The sequence below is a fragment of the Dermacentor albipictus genome, chromosome 1 (genome assembly GCF_038994185.2).
Source record: "Dermacentor albipictus isolate Rhodes 1998 colony chromosome 1, USDA_Dalb.pri_finalv2, whole genome shotgun sequence".
In the NCBI taxonomy this organism is placed as follows: domain Eukaryota; kingdom Metazoa; phylum Arthropoda; class Arachnida; order Ixodida; family Ixodidae; genus Dermacentor; species Dermacentor albipictus.
Genome location: NC_091821.1, coordinates 138,591,699 through 138,617,799, shown reverse-complemented (window position 1 = coordinate 138,617,799; position 26,101 = coordinate 138,591,699). Strand labels below are relative to the sequence as shown.

Sequence of the window (26,101 nt, the reverse complement as noted above, 5' to 3'; positions counted from 1 at the left end):
AACTGTCTGTTTCCCATAATTAGTACGCACTTTGGGCAGAATGAAGTTATTATGCAGCGCAAAACGAGTTGAGTTAGTATTTGTTAGAGATGATATAGGAATTAGCGATAATGAGATTATGTCATTTATTAATTTGAAAAGAAAAGTGGCAAGGTTGTACTTAACAAGGGCTGCAACGTCTAGAATGTTATTTGCTTGTAGTAACTATTTAGCATTGGCGGTGTGTGGATTTGGCGTGATTATTCTAATTGCCTGGTTTTGGATGGTTCGTATCGGCTTCAGGTGAGTAGTGTACGTGTTACCCCAGGAGGTTATGCAGTAGTTAATGTGAGAGCGTACAAACGCGAAATAGAGTGAGAACAACACAGGTCGTGAAAAAAATGGACGCGCCCTGATGAGAATGCATATTCCATGTGATAACTTCTTTTTAATAGAATTATATGGCGATGAAATTTTAGGTTACAGTCAATAATAACACCTAAGTATGTGCATGCTTCACTTGCTGATAATAAATGGTCACCAATGGAAATGGCAGAATGCATAGCGATGATTTATTTTGGGATGAGAATAAAATAAATTTAGTTTTAGTAGAATTAATGGTAAGTCTATTCATTTTGCACCATTCTACCATTTAACAAGTTATAAAGATTACTATTAAGCTTGGTTATTATCGTTGACAGACATTCGCCAGAATTAGTAATTGTTGTATCATCGGCAGATAGTATACATTTAGAAGATGTGAGGCAGTTAGGTAAATCATTAAGATAAAGTAAAAAGAGTAACGGGCCCAATATGGATTCTTGTGGTACACCTAAATTAGTCATTTTAGGTTTACAATGAGCATCGGAAACACTAACAACCTGGTATCTGTCTCGTAAGTAGCTGCGTAATAGTAGTAAAGGAGGACCTGTGATAGCAATTGAACCTAGTTTAAGATAAAGAATCTCATGGTCAATGATGTCAAATGCCTTTGAAAAGTCTACAAATAAGGATGCTGCGAATTTACCATTATCTATGGCTTTCTTTAATTGATCAGTAAGAGATGCAAGTGCTAGGTCAGTAGAGTAACCGGATCAAAATCCAAACTGGTCAGGTATTGGGAAGAGTAACAGCTGCTTATCCTGCAACCGAAAGTAGGTGAAAGGTTGAAATTGTGATAATTACAATGTCAACATATGCCTCTTATTTCCTATTTTAAACTAGCAGGACCTTTGGTTTATCCTCGTAATTACCAAGTCACATTCCCTCCAGAAATAATTTAGCGTTACGAGTGTTTAACCGTCAGCAAAAGCTCTGCAGGACTATAAGTAAAGTTGTTACCAACCAACCAAATGAGTGTTTAATAGGCCTCAGAAACATCAAAGTGCATCTCTTGAAAAAAATAAGGCACACTTTACCCTTTATTAGTCAATATATTTACTCTTACCTCGCTGCTAATTTTTAGTTTTATGCCTCACTTGAAGGTATATTAGTCACAACATGTACTGTAATATGTATACTCATAGATGAACACTAATTGCTTGTGAAACATTCACTTGTGAAATTTTAAGGAAGCATTGTAGAAAGCATCAACATGACTAACTTGAGATTTTATTGAAAATTTCTTGAAATTAAGAAAATCTCAAATATTAAAAAAATACATGTCTAGCTCATGGTTTCCACTTCACTAAGCATGACTATAGTTGGATCCACCTAAGTCTCCACTGAAGCCCCACCCATGCCTTTATAACTGCCAGCCACTGTTCCTCCACAAGGCTGCAAATAGTTCGTACTTCAAGCTTTCCCTGCTACATAAAAAATTCGGTAACCACAAAAATAAAATTATAAGCGCATAATTTTATGTTTTCACACATCTATTATAGTGGAATGGTGAAAGCCTAATTCTTTATTGAACTGAAATAGAATGCTTGCTTCGCTGCAACTTACTGTCATGTTTCACTTCAGTTGGCAGTGAAGTTTCGTAAGTCAAATGGGCTCAGCAGTGAAATTAGCTGTACCACAGACTTTTTAAGGGTGAAATTTTCAGACTCCATACACTTCATCCATTTCTGTAGCACACCTCATCGCTTTTGCCGATGAAAAGACTCAAGAACGCTCCGAAGGTATCAAGTACGACGCCGCCATATTGAAAAGCTCGCATGACAACACTTTTGCTTACTTCTGTGATTGGCTGGCAGATTAACACAATCCCGCGTGGTTTGTGTGCCTTGGTTGCCAACTGCTGTTTTTTTAACTTGTATCCTACCATACACTATAAAGGATAATTGTTGTTCATGGTGGGCATTGAAGGTAGCTGTATGATGCCCATCATTTGCAGTGAAGCAGTTGCTTTGTGGATGCAAAAAACAGGCACATACTGCTAACAGCACAGAAAACATTTGTTTTGACTCCACTGTGCTCTTCTCATAGTAAAGCTTCCAATTTATTTTGTCCTGCACTTCTTAGGCTTTTGATACAATGATATCAGGGTGAGAAACATCCACATAATTCCTAGTAACTAAAGGTGTGCTCAATCAGCTCCTCTTTGATAGTAAAATGGCCTACCAAGGCCTTTGAGTTATTTCCAAAGCTTCCAGGTGTCATATCCAACACATTGATACAGAGCAAGACTGTTCACACAGGCAATATGTTGTAGTGGCGTGACTATCGCCTCCAAAGCAGGCGAAGAAGGACGGGCCCACGTGCAGGTAGCGCGAGAATAAAACACGCTAGTGCACTTGACTTTAGCAGCCGCGATGTTGGCCACTCCCGAGATTATGCTGCACCATGGCTGGCCAGCCTAAATAAACCGTGGACATGGCGGCTACCTCATCGCACTGCCTCCCAAAAATTGGTGACCTGGACGACCGAGCACAGCCATGCCAGCATCAGCACACTGACTCTACCAAGGCGAGTGACTTGGCCTCACGGAGTCTGGCAGACGCCCCGCGGTTGTAGGGTGTGCGGGAATTTTGCATCACCATGCCCGACATCTGGTTCCTCCAGTGGAACAGGCACTTCCTTCTCAACAAGGCTCCGGCTGTGTTTCAGACTCTGGTTGCCACCGCTCGGCCATGACTTCTAGGATGACTTGCAGGCAGCAGTCCTTGCTCACTATGTCACCTCGAGCGCTCAGTTGCAACCGCTCTTGCAATATAAGCCACCGTGTCATTACCTTTCTTGCCGCCCCACATCACCTGCGTCCACTCGTGCCGATCGTCAGCATGCACCGGCCCTAGCATCAAACTTCTACTCGGTCCGTGAGCCTCCTTCTCATTTCAACAGCAGCTGCGCGATGGCTCTTTCCAAGGAATTCACTGGGCCAAACGCGATTGCTTTCAGCTACTCTACGGCCTGCCACTCTCCTTCTTTGGATGTTCCCGCAAGCTGTTTGCTTTCCATTTGGGGGCACCTCACTTATCACCGATTCAGAGGTTCTCCAACCGGCTACACTAGGTGCAAATTTTCCTCTCACAGGCATGGCGACACCACAAGCACAACCTTGGTGATGCCATCAGCGTCCACTGCAACCCTGATACTATTGGCATTCGAGATTTCGCCGGAAGCAGCACCAGGTGAGCCTTCCGATGTTCTGTGCTCGCACCTTCCACGGATGCATGGCCTACCGAACTTTTGCAGGAACCGGCTCTACCATCTGGTTTCTTCAGCTCAAGAATTACGTCTACAGACGTAATTCTTGAGCAACGTAAGCGACCAACACTTGTGCTATCTCCACGCAAGTTGCAAGCGGCCAGACGGTCTTTTTTCAAAGCTCCTACTTCTACCAGGCCCAAGCATCTGCAAGAATCTGTGACAGGTGATGCTTTCGTACTATGGCATCGGCGGCGCATTGCTCACAACTTACGCTGCCAGTGCTGCCTGGTACACCTCTCTCAGATTGTGTGAACCCTACACTACCAATGACAACACCATCTGCACACTTTAGCTGGACTCCTTTACCTGGACTTTGCCATTGGACTTCATTTCAATTGCACTTCACACTAGGAGAGGGGCCCTGTAGCGGCTTGACTATCACCTCAAAAGCAGGTGACGAAGGATGGGCTCACATACAGGTAGTGCAAGAATAAGACATACTTAAAGAAGGGAATTGCGCTAAAAAAGACACGGACGAGTAAGGACATGGACGGGCGCACAAGACGCCCGTCCATGTCCTTACTCGTCCGTGTCTTTTTTAGCGCAATTCCCTTCTTTAAGTATGTACGACCGACTCGCCCAACAACGTGCTCTCAAGAATAAAACACGCTAGCGTGCTCGACCTGAGCGGCCACGATGTCGGTCGCTCCTGAGATCCCGCTGCACCATGGCTGGCCAGCCTAAATAAACCGTGGACACTATGGCTACCTTGTCGCATCGCCTCCCACAAATTGGTGACCCGAGCGACCAAGCCCAGCTACGCCAATGTTAACCCACAATGTAAATGGTAAATGACAAAGCAACAAGGCAGGTTACTGCACGAGGCCAGGCTGAGGATGCCACCACACTGATATCAGAGTGAACATTTCACACAATTAGGAGCCATATGGTATAATACCTTGTACCAGCTGTTCAACCCTAACAGTGTTTACTCTAGAACATGTGTTGAAATTCAAGGCTTTGGCAATGAAACACATTAGACAATAGAATAACTATAATCTGAGTCAACTTAGAGACATTTGCAATTTAATTAGTATGATCAGTGGAGAGCAGCATATAGATTTTTGGTTAAGTTAAAAATCAGACATAAAACTTCATTTATTTGTCTTGGACAACTGGCACTACTTTCGTAACCCAATTTTTGCTTACATATATATAGCATGTGAGGGATTGCATACAGTGAAACGATGGGTAAGTCACTGAAGTCAATTGCTGTTCTGTGTTTCTGCATATGAGTATAAGCTTCACGAATTTAGTGTCAAACATTTGTTGAACCTATTGGGGCCAACAGATCCAATTGAAGATCCCCTTTTTTTTATGGGATTGGGATACTGGTTTTCCCTATTAAGACTTTTAGACAAATAGGCTGTTGGTTGTCAATAACCCTACAGGCTTCCTGATTGTTCTATCAGAAATTTTGCTAGGAGATATTCTTAAATTAATTATATGGGGTTTTTACGTGCCAAGAACACGATCTGATTATGAGGCACACCGTAGTGAGGGACTCCGGAAATATGGACTACCTGGGGTTCTTTACGTGCACCTAAATCTAAATATACGGGTGTTTTCGCATTTCATCCCCATGGAAATTCGGCCGCCTTGGCTGGGATTCCATCCCACAGCCTCGTGCTTAGCAGCCCAACACCGCAGCCATTAAGCAACCACAGCGGGTAGGAGATATTCTTGTATTACTGCTCAGTTAGTTTGAAAGACAATGCTTGTGAGCAATAGTTGTCACCTGAGACTAAATTAAGTCGTGCAGTCTTCAGCACGGAGAACAGAACCTAGTAGCAGCTTTGGTATTATCCTTTATTTGCTTTGCAGCACACTGCTCGAGCGCTCTAGGCAAGAGTGTGGGCACCTGTACTAAAGTTACATAATGCAAATGAATCCATACATGCTTCTTTTCATTTGAAAAGGTGGATATTTGGGTGAGTTGGTATTTGTGCAGCAACACTTGCGAATACACACAGGAAGAAAAAAAAAATCCACAGTCACTGCTTAAGCTCATGAATTTTTTATCATCTCTGTGGATGTGTTTTCTCATGTTTAACTACAAAAATGTTTCTTTAGGTATTGAAAACATGGAGATGAACATTTAAAGAGTGGCATAATTAATAGATATAATATTTGGGCTGTTTTTCATATCCTTAGAAATAGTAAGGTTCATACATAAAATTAGGTTAAAGCAATAAAAATAATCTTTTTGCAATGTTCACTGAAACATGACAAAAACATGTCACCTTAAAATTATCACTGAGCCCTCAGCATTTGCACCACTACATGCACCAGACTTAAAACGCATGCATTTATGACAACCATTCATATGTTCAATCTCGGGGAACTGTACCACCTGCAAATATGCACTGTAGTACAGCCTTGCGAAATAACTTAAAGGGTAAACAACGCATGCAGACAGGGACAGAGTGAGGAACAGGACACAGCGCTGAGTGTGCTGCATCTGTGTGCACTGTTTACCTTTTAAGATGCTTTACCAACTAGCCCACCAGGCCATCCTTGTGATCTCGTGAAGTAAGAATCAGTCAGATTTCAACTTGTCTACCAAGTCGAACAATCAGAACTGCACACAGTGTGCCGAGAATGTTCCCCTGCCACTGATGAAGCAAACAAGCGATGGTCTCTGTCACACAGGTCACACTTCTACGTATCCCGTTTGTCTGCCTTAGCCATTCTTTTTCCCAGATGCATTTTTTTTCCTTAAGTTTTTTTTAATACTTTTATTCTGTATATTATTTATGTATTTTTGACAGCATGCTCGCAAGCATACAAATGAATTACATGTATTTCGCCCAACATGCTACCGCCTTAATTTATCCACGACTCTCAACATTTGAACTCGGCTTAAACCAGCACTGTTTCAAATAAGCAGCATGTGTATAGTGAACTGTTCCACAGCATCCAGCTTCACCAATGGACTCGATGACCCATGGCTTTTCAGTGTGTCGTTACTGTGCGAGTTAACAATTATGTACCTCGGCTACTGAAGGATACAACTTAAAATACGCACATAAAAACAGTCTATCTTCACAGCGTGCGGTACGATTTCCCCATGTATTAACTGAAGTTAATACTGGTAGAACTTCTCCTGCTAAAATTTGTAGCGATAATTTAACTTCACGCCCGCATAGATTTATAACGAAGAAAAGCGCTGGTTGTTGTTTGACTGATACTGAAGTAGCAGCCGAATGAATAAGGAAATGGCCAGCGGTAAAAACAAAAGAAAACAAAGGAGAAAAAAAAAGATCGATCCCATTTATTTATTTATTTATTGAGAGCGACTACCTACAACGCAGCAGTGCGCGAGCCAACATGCTTTGAGCAGGTTGCGGAGGGTCAAGTAGCTGCTGTCTCGTATTATTCAGTATATCATGAACTGAAATACCTAATTTAGCACTGCTTCCTGCGGCCTTCCTCCACTTATTTATTGCGGAACAGCTAGGCGCACCAACGCAGAAGTCAATCGATCGAAACTGCACTACTTCCGAACCATCGCCACAGCGCTCTGCTGAGCACACAGCCGTTCAAAACACAATCCAACACTGTTCTTATGTGCCTTGAGCAATCGCATAAATTTCAACATTCAGGAAGGTTATTTATACCTTTTCTTGTGCGCGCCTTTTCTTTTTCGATGGCAGCGTCGGTGTGCAATATACAGCTCCCTCCTCCATTACACCACCACAGAAGCGTTACCATGACGACAAAAACAAGAAACCAAGAAACATATAATTTACTCAAAAACATTCAAAAGATCCACTTCCACACACAATTTTTAGTCATAAACAAATAGAAAGCTGCGCCAGCAATGTGGCTATCAGTGGCCCTGCATTTTTTTTTTAGTTTCCGTTTTCGGTTATTTGGTCAAGCATCTACACGTCTACAACATGTCTACACCACGCACCATAGAGTTTCTCACTACATTACATATAGTGAGAAACTCTATGCCACGCACCCCCCCCCCCCCTTTGGGTATTCTAGTACACTCTACTTTGGGTCGTATCTTGCCTCACAACGATAATCGTCATCTGTCTTGCATGCTTGCGTTTACTTTCTTAAAAACGCTGCGCTCGCTACTTTCATGTCGAGAATGCAAAGACTGCTCTGTCGTGCTCATCACGCGCATGCCGTTCGTGACTTGGAAATACCGGGCTCGCAGTGTTGAAGAAAGAAAATGCGGACAAGACAGATGGAGTTATTGTACTCAACAATCTGTGGGATCGGCCGCATGCGTGGGGCGTTTCGAAGATAGTGCAATATTCGGGAACGGGCCGCGACGGAGGTGAAGCAGGCGTTAAAGGGATACAGAATAAAAATCGAAGAATATAGAGAAAGCCCCACAATTGCATTCCTAAGACACGGTTGCTATAGTATGTAGTCATTATTCGGGTTACTTTGAGCGGATGGCCGGACCGACCCGAGGCGGAGGTGACGTACTCCCATACGTGGGCCGATTATAGGGGCCCACACACAGCTGCACTGGTCATCCTTCTTCACAGAGTGGAGCGGCACTGAGTTTATCGTTTCGTAGACTTCATTTTACGCGGCTCATGCATTTGTGAGCTGCCATAAAGAAGACAATTGAACGCTGTTGTTTCGTTCTTGGCTGCACTCCATGACTATCATTCTAGCTCTATGAAAACTTCCCCTATCTATTTATTCAGCCGTAATCATAAGGGACCCCTTATCCGTTTGTTCTGCAATATAAGTGCCAAATTCGTCTACAATTCTCCGAGAATTTTATTCATCCATCCCCCAACATTTACGTCTCATTCGTTTGGTATGGGTACCAGGATCAGGATTCTAGCCACCCTAACCAGGATACATATGGGACCAACGTTCTATGGGACTCCCTGTAAACACGAGTCAGCAGACGCACTAGCGGCACCATATGCATCTAGGCCCAGTACTGAGCATCCTAAAACCTTCAGCATACATCACGGCTGCAACATTTAAAAAACATTTGTGTTCAAGAACATTTCAAATCATGTGTATTAAATAACACCGACTTTCAGCACCTTACATTCCCTTGGCTCAGTAGATGGTGTTCAACAAGAAAATTTGCCCAGAATGCGTTGCCAAATACAAATATGCTTAATATTTATTCACACGGGTCTAGTTTGGCACCTTACTTTTATTGCAGCGAACCGGAAACTATGGATCATTTCTTTATAAATAGTGTCGTAGGTTTGCCGTGCGCAGAAAACGACTTCTAGAAGGTTCCCTTCGCTGTCTTGGACTAGTCATATTACTCCTCCTATAATACCGTCTCTTGGTGCATCGGCACTAGGACACTTCTGTGGGAACTTATGTGATGCCATATTTAATTTTCTAAGTAAAACAGAGACTGCCATGTTAATTTTATCGTTTTACTTTCCTCAATATGAACACAAAAATATTAACTTCAAATTTTACAATAATATAGCCTGAAAATTGATCTTAACGATTAGTATTCATTTATAATATCATTCTTAAATTACAAAATATTCTATGTAAGTATTCTTCCCTTTTACCTACTGCCGCCTGCAACTCTGGGTACAGGTCGTCCACCGAAAAAGTGTCATTGTTCCGAGCACCGGCGTGCAAAGACATGTTTAAAAAGTGAGTTCGTGCAATACCGAGAGCTGCAGACAGGCAACTTCAAGAGTATTCAGTAATATGCAAGAAGCTTTATTCAGTAATACACGAAAAACTTTGCAAATTACGCATTTTTGTACAGATACAAGGGCGTCGATCGAGGGGCTGGTACTCGCCAAAGGATGCTTACGCAGTGAAATGCAGCATTCGGGGACGCTTTGATACGAACAATTAAAGCCCCTCCATCCAAACGTGTATGGAGGGGCTTTACGAACAATAAGAAAGGCGCCTTAATTTGTCGGAACAACGTTGCGCAGCCACTGGGTCTTGCTCAAGCCGTCGCGCTTTACTTGTGGTATCATAAAGCTGCATCTTCAGGCATTGTACTGCAGTTATATGCGCTACAGCACGGCATAGCGCTAGCACAATACCGCAGGGAACACAGCGTGCAGCGTTCGCTGCACCAAGCCAGCCGGGAGCTAAGGAGAAAAATGGCGCCAACGAAAAAGAAAAACACAAGCAAAACGCAAGATCCGCGCGTTTTCAAGGGCAACGGCAAGGCCAATCGCCGTGCAGAAGAACGGGGGCTAAACTTGTTCCCTATATAGTTCCCGCGGGTGGACGCGCATAGGGCGAGGGTGAGGCGAAGAGGTCGCGCGGCGGCGGCAGAGTTCAAAGAGTGGCGGTACGTTTGTGTAGTCCCTTGATAATCTGAAAGTACTGCCACTCTTTGAACTCTGCAGCCGCCGCACGACCTCCTTGCCGCTTGCGCGTCCCACGACGATTGGTCTCCCTGCTGCTGCCCTCGAAAACGAGCGCATCTTGCGTTTTTCTTTTTTGTTAGTGCCATTTTTCTCCTCGGATCAGCGTAGCGAACATTGTAAGCTGTGTTTCCTGCTCTATGTGCTAGCGCTATATGCCCTGCTCTTGCGCATATAACTACAGCAACAAGCCTGAAAATGGTTATGCAGATTTTATGATACCACAAGGAAAGCGCGATGGCTTGCGCAGGAAGCAGTGGCTGCATAACATTGGCCGAAATAACTTTGTTCTGCCAAAGAACAGTGTTGTTTATGAGGTGAGGAATGTTTCTTATTGCTGGTATCGAAGCATCCCCTAATGCTGCATTTTTTAATTTTTCCGGGCTGCTCACCAGCGTTTTCATTGCGGAAATTCGTATGTTACATAAAAATGGGGTCGTACTCAGTGTGCTTAATATTCTGCTGGGACTCCATCACCTCGCACATCGCCAACTGTTGTTACCCAGTTGGAAATGCTTTCAGCTGTGAACATTTATATGCGAAGATATGGCTTCTCGATCACACTTTTCGTGATTGTTAGGATCCGTTGTCTGTTTTACTAAAAATTGAAATAGAGGCTTGTAGAGGAGCTATTATTTTCAGCTTATGACGATGTGCATGCGTCAGTCATGCAATGAATGCAGGCCCTGAAAAAATTAGTGGCAACTATACCCACAGGTGATGAGTGCTAGCTAGTCCACATAGCATTTTAAGGCGGAAGCCTTCATTCAGATCTCCGTTTCAAGATTGCATTGTGAACAGAAAATATCACGTGACCCAGGAAGGTCAGAAGTGACCCAAAGCATGTCCAGCTGTATATAAGATATTAATGATTAGCCAAGTTAATTAATGATTATTTGTGCTTAAATTAAGGTTGATTATAAATTATTAATGTTGATTATGGTGTATTAAGGAGGATTAAGGTAGATTATGGTGTATAAGGGATTAAGGCATATTAAAGAGCCTTAGGGTGGATGAAGGAGGATTATAGTGGATTAAGGAGAATTAAGGTCGATGAAGGTGGCACTTTCATATGTTGGCACTAGCACGTTTTCAGCACGCTTGCGTACCCAGCACGGTTTGCTAGCAGCAGACGCTGTTCCTCAGGGACGGGGTGGGGGTGTCAGCTAATTATAGCAGGCGCTTGCCTATCAGCCATGACTGGTTATTCTGGCCGCGAATAGAAGACGCCACAAGTAGACGTGCTTCCCCTTCTTGCCACTTGCTGGCTCTCTAAGCAGCCTTTGCATAGCACATACCATGCGCTCGTGTGTTATCTTTCATGAAGGACCACCGTACACGTGCTTGAATCTATGGTTGACCCCATTCGCTTAGAAATTCCATGTAAGGGCCATTATAGCGTAAAAATACACGAAAACTAAACTCAGCCTTCGTTTCAGCATTAGCGTTTTGCAAGAGCTGGCACCGTTAGTTTGAGCGGCATATCAGACCGTGTTGTAATGAACTGCTTTCTTTCGACAGATTCATACTGTGAGGCGTTCAACATAGTATAAATGGGAGTGTTGTCATTGTGCTATGGGATGTCCCTACACTTGCAAAAAATGCGGTGCTGAGCGTTTTCCCAAACCTGCTAAAGTATTTGTGCAAAAAACTGCCGAAAGAACGCAAAAGGCAAGGAACAGTTATAGAAGCCACTGTTCCATTGAAGAAGAGTGGTGCAACACTCGAGAAGTCAAAAGCAAGCCTGCAGGTGGAAGAAGCAATAGGTGCTGTCAAGTAGAAACGTTGATCATCATCATCATCATGTTTTATGTCCACTGCAGGACGAAGGCCTCTCCCTGTGATCTCCAATTACCCCTGTCCTGCACCAACCGATTGTGACTAGTACCCGCGAATTTCCTAATTTCATCACTCCACCTAGTCTTCTGCCGTCCTCGACTGTGTTTCCCTTCTCTTGGTACCGATTCTGTAACTCTAATGGTCCAACGGTTATCTAACCTGCGCATTACATGACCTGCCCAGCTCCATTTTTTTCTCCTGATGTCACTTAGAATATCTTCTGTACCTGTTTGCTCTCTGATCCAAACCGTTCTCTTTCTGTCTCTTAACGTTATGCCTAGCAATCTTCGTTCCATCACTCTTTGCATGGTCCTTAAATTGTTTTTGAGTTACTTTGTCAGTCTCCAAGTCTCTGCCCCATATGTCAGCACTGGTAAAATGCACTGATTGTACACCTTCCCTTTCAATGATAATGGTAAGCTTCCAGTCAGGAGCTGGCAATGTCTGCCGTATGCGATCCAACCAATTCTTATTCTTCTGTGAATTTCCTTCTTATGATCAGGATTCCCTGTGATTAATTGACCTAGGTGAATGTACTCCTTCACAGACTCTAGAGGCCGACTGGCAATCCTGAACTCTTGTTCCTTTGCCCAGCTATTCATCATTATCTTTGTCTTCTGCATATTAATATTCAACCCCACTCTTACACTCTCTCTGTTAAGGTCCTCAGTCATTTGTTGTAACTCGTCTGCATTGTAGCTGAATAGAACAATATCATCGGCAAACTGAAGGTTGCGGAGATATTTGCCGTCGAGCCTTACTCCTAAGCCTTTCCAATTAATAGCTTGATTACTTCTTCCAAGCACGCAGTGAATAACATTGGAGACATTGCGTCTCCTTGTCTGACCCCTTTCTTTATAGCTATCTTCCTACTTTTCTTGTGGGGAGTTAAGGTAGCTGTGGAATCTCTGTAGATATTTTCCAAGATGACTACATACCAGCCTGTACTCCTTGATAACGTAATGCCTCTACGACTGCTGGTATCTCTACTGAATCAAATGCCTTTTTGTAATCTATGAAAGCCATATAGAGAGGCTTATTGTACTCTACAGATTTCTTGATAACCTGATTAATGACATGGATGTGATCCATTGTAGAGTATCCCTTCCTGAAGCCAGCCTGCTTGCTTGGTTGACTAAAGTCCAGTGTTGCCCTTATTCCATTGGAGATTATTTTGGTAAATATCTTATATAATACTGGGAGTAAGTTAATGGGCCTATAATTTTTCAATTCTTTAACATCTCCCTTTTTGTGGATTAGTATATAATGTTTGCATTCTTCCAGTTTTCTGGAACCCTTGCAGTCGATAGACACTTTGCATAAAGAGCTGCCAGTTTTCCAAGCATTATGTCTCCTCCATCTTTGATTAAATCGACTGTTATTCCATCTTCTCCTGCCGCTCTTCCTCGTTTCATGTATTGCAAGGCCCTTCTGACCTCATCGCTAGTTATAAGAGGAGTTTCTGTATCCTGTTTATTACTGCTTCTAATGGAGGTATCCCGACTCCTCTGGGTATTGCACAGGTCAGTATAGAATTCCGCTTCTTGTACTATATCTTCGAGATTGCTGATGATATTACTCTGTTTATCTTTCAGTGCATACATCTTGGCTCGTCCTATGCCAAGTTTCTTTCTCACTGATTTCAGGCTGCATCCCATTCTTTATGGCTTCTTCAGTCTTTCTCATGTTATAGTTCCGAATATCACTTATTTTCGCCTCGTTGATCAGTTTTGACAGTTCCGCAAATTCTATCTTATTGCTTGAGTTGGACACTTTCATTCTTTGTCGTTTATTTATTAGGTCCTTTGTTACTTGGGAGAGCTTGCCTACTGGTTGCCTTGGTGCCTTGCCACCCACTTCATTTGCTGCCTCTGAAGCCAGCCTAGTTACGGTTTCATTCATTAGCTCTATGTCATCATCATCTCTCTGTTCTAAGGCTGCATATTTGTTTGCAAGTACCAGCCTGAATTTGTCGTTTACCTTTGCTACCTCTAGGTTGACCTGTTTCTTCTTGGCCAATTTTGCTCTTTGTCTCTTCAAATTGAGGTTAATCCTAGCCCTCACTAACCTATGGTCCCTGCACTTTACCCTACCTATCACTTCTACATCCTGCGCTATGCTGGGATCAGCAGAAAGTATGAAGTCAATTTCATTTCTTGTTTCACCATTAGGGCTTTTCCAGGTCCACTTACTGTTGCTATGCTTCCTGAAAAAGGTGTTCATTATTCGAAGCTTATTCCTTTCTGCGAATCTACCAGCATCTTTCCTCTAGTGTTCATAGAATCGACGCCGTAGTTGCCAATTGTTCACCAGCCTGCTTTTTCCCCACTTTTGCATTGAAGTCGCCTATTACTACAGTATACTTAGTTTGCACTTTTCTCATCACTAATTCAACATCTTCATAAAACTGATCTAATTCCTCATCATCGTGATTGGATGTTGGAGTGTAGGCTTGTACTACCTTTAATCTATACCTCTTATTAAGTTTGATTACGACTACAGCTACCCTCTCATTAATGCTGCAGAATTAGTCAATGTTGCTCGCTATGTCCTTATGGATTAGGAATTCCACCCTGTGTTGCTTCTTATCTAGGAGACCTCTATAGCGGAGGACATGTCCGTTATTCAGCAATGTATAAGCCTCACCAGTTCTTCTAATCTCACTAAGGCCAATGACATCCCAAACACTGTCTGATAGTTCCTCAAAGAGTCCTGCTAAGTTAGCCTCACTCGAGAGGGTTCGGGTGTTAAACTTTGCAAGGGTCAGTTTTTATTGGCGACCTGTCCGGACGCAGGGATTCTTAGCACCCTCTGCTGCGTTACAGGTCTGACCGCCGTCTTGGTCAGGTGCTCCGCAGCTGCTGGGGACTGAGGGCCATTGGGTAATTGAGTGAGTCATTTGGGAGGGAGTGGCCGAATACTGCTCCAGGGAGGCCAATTCCTGTTCTGGTGAGGGAGTGTCTTGTTGAAGCTTAGTGGGCCTTCCTAATTTGGTTGAACCTGGATTAGCATAGCCCCACTCTCTGTCGGCATCTTTTGCCAGTGACAGGCATCACTCCAAGCCTGCAGATGTTGTGCACTGGAGGAGGTGAATTTCAAGCTCACCATCGTCAAAAAAAAAAAAAAAACACCTTGTAGAGGGATTCAACTTCTTACTATGGCAACCAAGCATTCAACATAGCTCAGTCAGCTAATCCCATAGGCGGCGAGGCTACCTTATTGCCGACAAGTACAGCCCAGAGGGCCCCATATGCCTAAACACCTCTTTGATTTATCCGTGATATAAGTGTTTACGATAGAAGTGATAGAACGGTAACTCAATATAGAATGATGTCTAAACAGTTCTGGCCTCGTAATTCTGGAATTGCACATGCGCAGACAGCCGTGAACTTGGCTAGGCAAACCCTACAGGCGTACCGATGACCATTCACAGTTGCGAATACATGCTCGTGATGGCAGGAGTACAAACGGAAACCCGCGAAAACCAATATAAGTACAAATGTAGAAGAAATAACTGGACGCAAACTACGACTTTTTTTTTACTTGATGAAAATCTGTATGTGAACTTGGTACTATCTGTATGCAATATTGCTCAGTTCCTATTAAAGTTCCTGTTAGAGTCAGTAAATCTTTAAACGGCACACTTTGTTGTCCAACTGCGCTGTGGTCTTTGCAAGCATAAAAAAAATCAGAATGTCCTTGCTTATCAAATGGCAGAGTTTGTCAGTGAGGCAATGCCCTCTCTTGTTTACAACAAGATAGTTTTCTTTGAAATGGAGGAAGGCAGGACATTTCCCAGTTGCAGCATTTTTCTTTCTGGACTTCTGCACAAGAGATGCGATTTCCAATCACAGCAAGACGTGCAGGAGTTTCTAGCATGTGCAGAGAGCCTCGTAATACGCTGTGGAACTGGAAAAGTATGCGACTTTGAAGCATTACAGGTGGCCAAGATCACCAAAACATCTCAGCATCGCTTGTTCTCCTCTGCTTGCAATGCGTTCTTGCCACCTTCACCACGAGGTATTTGCCTCTTCACCCATGTATTACTAGGTGTTTTACAAGTACGCATTTCATATGAATGCCCCATTCAGATGATACCTTCGGATAGAGCAAAAATGGCCATGTTGTGGTTTCCTTTCAAATTTTTGTTGTTGTTGCTTCAGTCGCCTCCAGTTGTCCAAATCAGCGATGCTTTGCTTTTAGAAAAAGCAGAAGCCTTCTTGTAGCTCGCTTGCTGAGTTAGAAAAAAAAATGCTCTGTGCCCACTAGCAAGAACTGCTGCTCAATGGCTAAAGTGGGTTTCATGCACCTTCAGGAGGAAGAAAAAGAAACTTCTGTCTTTGCATGATGCACTACAAAGGCTACAAGATGCCAGTTCCAATATCAAGGTATCTTTTTGAGCAAAAGGTTTGCCTGTCACTCTGCACTTTAACTAGAGCACCCTTCATAGTGCACTGATTCAATAACTCATGTGTACGCTATTTTTCAGCTGAACGGGCTCCCAAGAAAGCAACAAGCTGCTGTGAGAGCCTGTTTTGAGGCCTCTAAGCGGTAGTCTTTGTGAGGATACCGCTATAACAGAGAGTGGCTTCTAAAATGCACAATCCTAAGAATGAAAAGCCCTCAACTGTACGAGTACCTGCAGGCCCACAAAATCCTTGTCCCTCCCAGTCGTGCCTGCCTACAGGAAGTACATTAGGCTATGTGGTTGCATATTTTTCAAACTATGAAAATCAAGTGATATTTTTTTGCTTACAAGGATTTAAAGCATCATTCAGCTTTAATGACAAGCTTTTAGAGTCAGTAAAGCTTTGGGAGTCAGTAAAAATAATAGCTCAAGAAATGGATGAAATGAAAACTATTTCATGGCCTTGTGGTGGACAAAATGAAACTTTCTACACATCTTGATATGTGACCTTCCGGTCATATTGAAGGCTTTGTTGATTTAGGAAAGTTTACTGAGGATTGCGACAAGCACACAAAAGTCGATCACGTACTGGTTGTCATATTCCAGCCGTTGATTAGCAAGTTGACTCAAGTTATTGGTATGCAGCATTCACTAAAGCTCCCGCAGCAAATTAAGTGTATTTGTTTTCTGTGCTTTTTTTTTTCAGCTGTATTTGCTTCTTGGGGAAATGTGAAATTCAGGGTACTGGCAAAAATTCTGGAAGCGACAATCCTGTGTGAACAGGCGGGTCTCCATGTAGACTATATCTGCTCTGATGGCACCGCCTGGAACTGCTTAATGTGGAGTGCTATTGGTCTACGTGACAATTTCAAGGATGTGCAGTGCAAGGTCATCCATCCTCCTGACACTAGCAGGTTCCTATACTTTGTCTCAGATTTCGCACACCTCATTAAATGCTTGCGAAATGCAATGATAGAAACAGGATTCAACACTCAAAATGGAACAGTAGACTTCTTATTCAATTATCTGTGAATTATTAATGATACCTTTTGTATAATTCTAGTTTGTGATTAACATTCTCATAATTTAAAAATTTTCAGGCCCACTGAGAGCATGCATCTACAATGTGCAAAGTAGAAAGCAATACTGTCACCTTGAAGGTTGCACCAAAGCTTATAAGGACCCATATATTCCAAAATGGATTTGTAAATATGAGGGTGAATTTGGCTTTTCTTGTTTTCAGTGCTGCAGTTGTACATGCCATAGATTTGCACGAAGAAAAAAAAAATCGAAAGTCACTATCTTGACATTGACCCAACAAGGACCTTCATCAATATTATGGCTAAGTTAATCGTTACCATGACACCTAAATTTCCAGCTGAAGCTTTGAGGTAGCTTTAAGATGAATATCTTGTCCCACTCATGTGTACACATACGAATTCTAAGATTTTGTTTCATGCTATCGTTCCAGATCAGGCAGTGCAAAGGAGGCCACTCTTGACCATATGCTGGAGTTTTTGGATTCATGGGAGGATCATTCAAAAGGACTTGGGTTCCTCAGCAAGCACATTTCAGTAGGTCTGTGTGTAACGCTTCGGACAACAAAGGACCTGTTGAGGTATCTGACAGAGAAAGCGGGGTTCAACTATTTCATGGCTTCCCACCTCAGCCAACATTGTCTTGAGCGGTCTTTTGGGATTGTTAGGCAGGCAGGGGGTGCCAATGATATCTTTACACCCGCTTAGTTTGTGGTAATCTTGAGGCATTTTTAATTTGATTTCTCTTCCACTTTGCTTGCTTTTTGTCAGATCATATGTATTCAAAGAGTAAAAACAAGGTTTCCGAGAGGAATGGGAACTCCATCGAGGCATGCTTGCAACGTGGTGTCGCAGCCAATCGGAATTTAGTTGCTGTGACAGACGTGGGACACCGGCTTTTTCACTCAATGGGCCATTTGACGCTTTTGCATCAAAAGTACATAATAGTCTACATTTAACTGTTCATGCAACTGCTGCTTGTCTACTTTTAGGCGAGAAGTCTGAAAGGCGGTAACATGTCTGATGGTGTACTGGAATCCCTACTGTCCATAGAGCAGCTGCTTCCCGAGAGCGGTGAGCAGACCGAGGCTGCAGACAACACAAATGTCCTTTCAGCTGCAGTGGAAATATCTGTGGCGCACATTTCCTACAACACTGAAAAAAGTGATTCCCACCTAGTCGATTACACAGCCGTGGGCTATGTGGCAAGGAAGCGGATTCTGTGAATCAGTTGTGAACGATGCAAGGCAGCTTTTCTCATCACCAAAGGCAATGTGGCCCCAAATCTGCCGGCGGATGCCTCTTTGCAGTGGGACTTTGGTGGACTCCTCTATGCATCATACTCTGTACGACTTGATTCAGACGCTTGAGAACAAGCTACCTATTTCGCACAGCTTGCCTCCACACAGTATCTGTTACAGACATGCGGCAAAAGATTGGGCAGGCATCACAGGTCAGCTACGGTGAGCATGCTGTTACACTGTTGCATCTGTTGCTCACTTTTATTGCCTACTGTGGGTTCATTTCTTTTTGAATGGAGTCAACCAAAAGGACAAAAAGAAAGCCAAGCGGGTTAACCCTGTGTTCTGTGGATTGCATCTTGCTGCGAAGTTCAAGTAAACTTGTGTTCTCCATGAATAATGTGTTGTTGTTTTCATTATTTCATTTTTTGTTTGTGCAGAGAAAACGTACACACAATTTTTAGACTAGCAGCCAATGGCCAGTAATGGGTCTAAATACACGTTTCTGCAATGGAGCAGGCAAGTTTTTAGCAATGGGAATAAGTATTAAAAACTGATTTGAATAATTTGCAGCGATTCAGAATTATAATGGAAAAAATAGCACGACACTAAACTACATAGAAATTAAAATCAATGCCAAGCTGCTATCGGAAAAAATTCTGAATGAAGCATCTGGAATAAACGTTTCCTCAGCAAAAAGTTTGGTTAATCAATTTCTCTATGTATGTAACTATAATGCATAAAGAACGAGAAGAAAGGGGGTTAACCGAGGGGCCTGATTTTTGTTAATCGTATCATGAGAAGCCAACAAACAAAGACACACAAAAAAAAACACAGTGGAAATTTCTTGTACTTATTAATTGAATTAAAGAAATGATAAATTAATGGCAGTGAAAGTGGATGAAAAACAACTTGCCGCAGGTGGGGAACAATTCCATGTCCTCACATTACGCGTGCGATGCTATAATGCATAAAGCTAATATATTCTTCCATTTCCACTTATGATCACTTATTTTTCAGTGGAACATGCTTCTACGAGAAAAAGGAACAGGCAGTGCATTTGACTCTTGGCTAGTAATTACGTTACATTGGAATTGTGGCGGAATGTAAAGTAAGTTCCGTATTCTGACATTTGTGCACTCGAAAGGAGGATCTGAACAACAGGAGCTAATGTGATCTGAATGAATGTGGAGCTCTCTGATAGACTTTCTTTTCTAAATCAGGTGCTCTTCTGCTGCGTCAAACAGCGTCATCAAATCCAGTCTCTCATTAGTGTGCACCACATCTCACTGCGATTCTCTCTCGATGTGCATGCCTTCACGGACATCAGTGAAGAACAAGCTGCATGATTAGAGTCTGCTGTATGTTAATGCACATGCTCAAGAAAAAAAAAAAGCTTAACGCTCAAAACTGGTGCGCACAAAGGAACGCAAGCGAGATTCCTCGGGCATGAGCAGTGCGACTTAGTATGCTGTCTGCTCCACTCTGACGGCGGGCTTGCATACAGTGCTCCTTCTGGCTCCGGCACAATTTGGGGACCGGTTTCCGCATCTGCTTTTCACACCTCTCTATTCTAGCCACCATACCTCCAAGTGACGACAGAAGCAAGACAATGTTGTGGCATGACATATCATTCATGTCAATCAGGCCCTTTCTGTCATGGCATGGATTGTAATTCCATGAAGGTCATGACATAGTTCGGCGTTCGTGTTGTCCACTTCTCTACTCTTGTGTCCTGTCTGCACGCCTCACCTCTTTTTTGCATAATGAATCCTTACCAACTAGCTCAGCTTTCTGTCAATCTCAGCGTCATGACATATGCCTGCAATTCATTATCATGTATGAAAAAAATTCAAGCACTTAGTTATCTCGATGTGGATAAATGTGAAAGCATTGATAGACTCCCACGTGTTTGATTCCCAACAAAGGCCGTGCATTCAAGCGCCTTACTTAACTCTACCTTAATTAACTTCAACTTAACACCAAAGGTCGTGCGTTCGACTACCACCAAAAGTCGAGGGTTTGTAGCCTTAATTAACACCAGAGGTCATGGGTTCGACTCTCACTAAAGGTCGAGGGTTCATAGCCTTTTTGACCATCGTTTGGTCAGGCCGACAATGCCAGATTTTCCGCCTCGTGAGCCGTTTAATACTTTTGCATTATAAATGTAATGGCATTCATATTGTGCCATGTCATGTCAGGACATACATGCATCCTGGCTTGATTGACATGACACATGTAGGTTATTCGTGTCATGATATACATCTCATGCATGTCATACACACCCCGATATGTGTCCATTTAAAGAAACAAATATGACAGCATGAGACTTGATCATGGCTTTCATGTCATGAATTTCATGCTATGCATTCATGTGATGTCATGCAATCATGTCATAGATATCCTGAAACCTATTTAAGTAAGGAAACAATCACGACCGCATACGAATAGATGGATAGACTCAAAGTGCCTGAAGGTTAGCCAGTGTAAAGTTAAATGTTTTTCAGGCAGCAGTTTCACTGTTTCTTTTTTACCACTTTCATACCAGCGGTAAAACCATGACTTCCTTGTCAGTGGAAAAACCATAATACTACCACAAGCTAAATACACAATTAGCCGGGAAAATTCCATTACTGTACAAAATCTGACTCTTAGTTAAGTACATGTACTAAAAGAAAGGTAGCGTCGCCACATCATGATGTGTAAGGTGGTCACGTGGGAGCAGGATATCACGTTTCGGTGTTTCGTAGTTTCGGCCATATGGTTTCAACACTTTGCATGGCTCGCTTGACAGTCTACTATGCTGCTACTAGCTGCTACCTTCTGCATCACGATGCCACAGCACATACATCTTCTGTAAAACAAAAGCAAGATTGGCTCGTGGATAAGCTGTTACAGTAAATTATTTAGGCACTCAGTGGCTTGTGAAATGTTTTTCTTCCAGGTTTTCAAGGTCCAGAACCTTCACTTCAACACACACAAAAAAGAGTCGGTGTTCCTTCAATTTTGACTTGTGGAGTGCTGGCCATCAGCATGCTTATTCGCTAGCTGCTAAGAGGTTCCAAGGGTTATGCCAGGCACATGTTTTCTGAATGCGCCACTTGAAATAGAAGTAGTTTAGATTACAGTAAAAAAACCTCGCTATAACAAATTTTAAGTGGGAGCTGCACTCACTTTGTTATAGCCATTTCTTCGCTATAGTGACTGCCCACTAGGAAAACGGGGATGTTATTAATAATAATAATATATGGGGTTTTACGTGCCAAAACCACTTTCTGATTATGAGGCACGCCGTAGTGGGGGACTCCGGAAATTTTGACCACCTGGGGCTCTTTAACGTGCACCTAAATCTAAGTACACGGGTGTTTTCGCATTTCGCCCCCATCGAAATGCGGCCGCCATGGCCGGGATTCGATCCCGCGACCTCGTGCTCAGCAGCCTAACACCATAGCCACTGAGCAACCACGGCGGGTGGGGATGTTATTAGCTATTGTATAAGCCAATATAGAAGCTCACTACGCATTGCCGAAGGACAGCTAAAGATTGTGTTCTGCCGCAGCTTCGTCAGCAAGATGACATGTTATTTATAATGCAGGCGTCAACGCACACAGCCATCACCGCAAGCGTTCAAGCAGCGTTACAGGCTGTGTTTTGAGAACATGCAGGTGTGGTGCTGCAAGTGTAGTGATGCCTTCCACTGCATTTTATGCCACTCTTATCATCCACCGCTCACATTCTGCTGATCTCATTGATAACGTGAGTGGAGTGTCGCTCTGACCACTGACGAAGCGTGAAAAGGAATGGCATCGGAAAAGGCATCGCTACCAAATCTTGGCCCTGATTTCATACATGGTTTGTCACTGTGAGCGAGCTGACACGTATAAACAACAAAAATGATTTATTTATGCTGGTGTTCAGTGACGAGCGTTGCGCATGATCCAGAGGCCAGCAGCACTCCACCAACACGTTCAAGAAAAGCCGATAAGCGACGCAATTGCTGAGAACATGAGCAGTGGCCATCACTTGCAACAATCCATTTCACTTTCGACTATCATTTGTCATGTTGAGCGCCCTATCCCAATAATTACTCAGTGACTGCAGTAATGTCCAATAGATATCCTGTGGATGTGTTGAATATGGTACGTCCTGCAGATGCCCCTCAGACAATCGTTTGACTGCACTTCCCATGCAAAAATGTTCCAAAAGCCGCGTGAATCCATGACTGAAAATAATGTACTCCGACTTAACATAACAAATTAGAACAAAAGGTTATTGATTAAAGGCGGACATCCCTAGCATGCCTGTGAGGTAACATCATGGAGACATGCTGCGTACATTTTACAGACAGGTCAGGGCCTTTTGCACAGTGCTACATTATATCTATTATGTTCACAGCACATGCTGCATGACAGATGCAATCTGCAGGGCGCCCATGCATCAAGAACAGATACACTGCGCGCACACATTACATGTGCACGCAGACATGTGGAAGTGCATGTATGCTCCCCATTCTACCAGGCCTTCTGCCAAGCACAAGTGGCTTATTGAACTAACTGAAGCTTTTAAAGCAAATTGCATCAACATCCGTTGTGACATCCGTGGTGGTAGATCCAGAAATGGACGTTCGGCAGGGGCGTAGCCAGGGAGGGGGGGTGGGTGGCTTATGGGGCTTCAGTCCCCCCACTTCCTCCTCCAGAAAATTTTTTGTTCTGTTATGCACCGCCGACTAAAACAACTCCTGGCGCCAGAAATCATTCTGCATTTTGTCTACAATGACCTTTTCACGCTCAAAAAGACATTTCGGCGCAAAGATTGCTAACTATGGCTGGATTTCGTGGCAGCGCCCATGCACCTGGAGTCACATCACGCAAGGAGCCCCATCCGAGCACAAAGTTCCAAGGGCGTTTTGATGGCGAGCGGGCTCGTCTAGGCATCTCGCAGAGGCCGCAGAATCTACAAAGCGCATGGATTTCAATTTCGAAACATTATGGGTATAAAGTTCTCAAAATTTTGATGCGAAATGTTCATTAACATTTCCAACGTCGTGCTTTAGTTTTTCAATTCTGGAACTTTGTGGGTTTTACGTTCTTATAAACATTTGACTTTTCTCAAATATAAACATTTGACTTTTCACAAGACAAGCCAAATTAACAGTACACTATCAGACATGTTGACAAAGCACGCAGTGAGGTATGATGAGTCAAAGCATTGTGGTAGTTCATTTGTGCCGACATGTCACAGAAAAGAAGATCAACATTTTTTTCACCTGCACCAAAGCTTCCATGTCAAGAAACTAAAGCCAGCAAAGGTAACTATGTTCTTATTTATTTTTTTTCTTCTTTGACTTTTATTCACGAGGACACAAAAAGCCTCTTCAATTTTAGTGTTCTCGCTGCCCGTGGGCTGCCAGAGCCAGTCAGAGCACATTCATTTTTCTCTGGCCGAGTGGACTTTGGCCTGGCATAGTTTTGGACGCTTTCTGGCTAGCAGACGAGAAAAAGAAACAATGGTCGCTTGCAGCCATCACTGTGGGGACTTGACGGAGTGCAACGCATTCGCTCGAGGGCATCACCTTCATTTCGATGTTACCGCAACCTCTCCGGAAAGTCTTTTGTCTCGCTGGTGTAGGATACCGAGCAGTATGCGTACGGTCCTCTGTGAACTAACCGTCTCACGTTTTCTTCTATATTCCTTCGATAGCCACATTTAGTGCCCAAAGTAGGCATTCGATTGTGGGCAACATGCTTTCCTTTGCGTTTTTTCATTTTGGTGCCCCCGCCCCACAAAAGAAAAATAGACATATTTGTAGTGCAGCGAACTGTCACACGGTGAAAGTTCGATTTTGTTTCTTCTTCTTTTTCGGAAAGTAATGGTCACAGGACTTTTCAGTTGCCGGATACTCTTATTATATTATTGCGATAGGAATTATATGGACACTCCAGGGGCATTCCTGCCATCGTCGTCATGTTCCACATAGAGTATAAGGGCAATAACATTGTCACTGCGCGAAAGATGCTGTATGTGCGAGTGAAAGCATAGAGGGGGGGGGGGATGGGTGAGCCGATGATGCTGGCTCAGTCTTGTGTGCGCAAGGGAGAAAAGCGGGGAGCAAAGTGCCGCCTTCTGTCGCGCGCGATGCATAAACGTGCCTTAGGATCCCGTGATTTGTGAATCTGTGATTGCGCAACATGTTTATTTTCCATGTTTGACAGATTATATCATTACATTATGACAGACGATCTGGCTGGCCTTGTTCTTGTGCTCTTCTTCTTCATTACAACAGTGACTTTTGCTTAGATATGTAGATTTACTGGAGACTTATACATATATTTAAATATATTGTTGCAAGATTTTGTGTATAAATGCAGTGAACTTTGTTTCCAAGGACACTTTCTTGCCTTTTATCAAGCTGTATCTTCGCATTTGTATATTCTATTGTATATTTGCATTTCAAATGTATATCTTGCAGAACTCCTGCTTTTTATATGTTCTCTCTGTTGCGACTATAATTTCGGTGCAATTACTCACAATACATGACCGGTGACAGCTGCTCCTGCACAATACATTAGAATGAAAGACATCGTCATTGAGATTTTTCACTGGTCGTTGCATATGCACAAAATGTAAACAAGGTTCTTGAATCACAAAGTTTCATTGAAATATTTGTCCTCAACTCGTTCATTTCATGGCCTTTACATTTTAAATGCCAAACAATTCTTGGCAAACATTTGCCTATTTGACAGTATCTATCTAGCCCGCGTACACCTTGGTGCTCTCATGGTTATTTAGTTAACTTGGTATGTACAAAAATTGGCACAGTATAACAAGAGTGTATGACAAATATAAATGATAAGTCATGACATGCGTGCCATGCAGGCAGGGCTGGGCAAAGATACTTAGCAAATGTATCATGATACGATACAAGATACTCAGGCAACAAGTATTTGAGATACAGATACAAGATACTACCGCAATTATTGTATTCGATACAATACTTTCTATTTGTATTTTAAGATAATTATATACATTCATAATTTTTTATTATAGATCCATATAGTGTAGTGGCAAACACATATGCACAAAAATGTTTGCTTGGAAATTTAATAACTCCAACGAACCTTGTTTCGTTTGAATGAAATGTCTATTAGAATCTCAAGATATTTGTCTTTGCTCAAGGTATATCTTCATTCCAAAACAATGTGTGAAAGCGACTAGACTCAAGGCAACCCCATTCTTGCATTCTTCAGACTTTGTAAAAAAGCACCACGCAAGAGAAACTTCAATAATGACACTACAGCGACATCAGAATTTGCGCAAAAGACACTGCACGCATTGGCGTACGTAGCACAGTACAGTGGCTACAAGAACAGGGTGTCTACCAAGTTGACATTTCCAAATTCCTGGAGTTTTCCAGGTTTTCCCTGCGTGACATTGCACATTTCCCTGAGTGATGCAGAACTATGTTTTATGTCAAGACGGGCTGAAAACATATCACCTGATTCTGTCACTCTCGAGTAAGCATATGAAAAAAATAAAAAAGCGACTTAATTTAATTTGAATACTAAGGAGTGGTATTTATTCAAAAAGAGA

General features: G+C 42.8%; 2 protein-coding genes across 7 annotated transcripts in view; one reads left to right on the top strand and one right to left on the bottom strand.

Moving 5' to 3' along the window:
• Window positions 1-7,334, bottom strand: part of LOC135911828 (centrosomal protein of 89 kDa-like) — a 65,030-nt gene extending 57,696 nt beyond the window's left edge. For all 4 annotated transcript variants that reach the window (XR_010567463.1, XM_065444172.1, XM_065444174.1 and 1 more), the window contains exon 1: window positions 7,254-7,334. Coding sequence is in view for 3 of the 4 variants with exons in the window: in XM_065444172.1 (XP_065300244.1) it covers window positions 7,254-7,322 (69 nt within the window). In the remaining variant the exon portion in view is untranslated. The remainder of the gene's footprint in view (window positions 1-7,253) is intronic.
• Window positions 1-18,897, top strand: part of LOC135911782 (uncharacterized) — a 38,999-nt gene extending 20,102 nt beyond the window's left edge. Inside the window, exons 1-4 of one of the 3 annotated variants that reach the window (XM_070526415.1) lie at window positions 14,815-14,913; window positions 16,940-17,147; window positions 17,705-17,807; window positions 18,263-18,897. In XM_070526415.1, the coding sequence (XP_070382516.1) occupies window positions 14,895-14,913; window positions 16,940-17,147; window positions 17,705-17,807; window positions 18,263-18,496 (564 nt within the window). In that variant the 5' untranslated portion in view covers window positions 14,815-14,894 and the 3' untranslated portion in view covers window positions 18,497-18,897. Of the gene's footprint in view, window positions 1-9,012; window positions 9,250-14,814; window positions 14,914-16,939; window positions 17,148-17,704 lie in introns of those variants that run through there. The other 2 variants (XM_070526413.1, XR_011508805.1) reach the window with 2 other exon arrangements.
• Window positions 18,898-26,101: the final 7,204 nt, after the last annotated feature.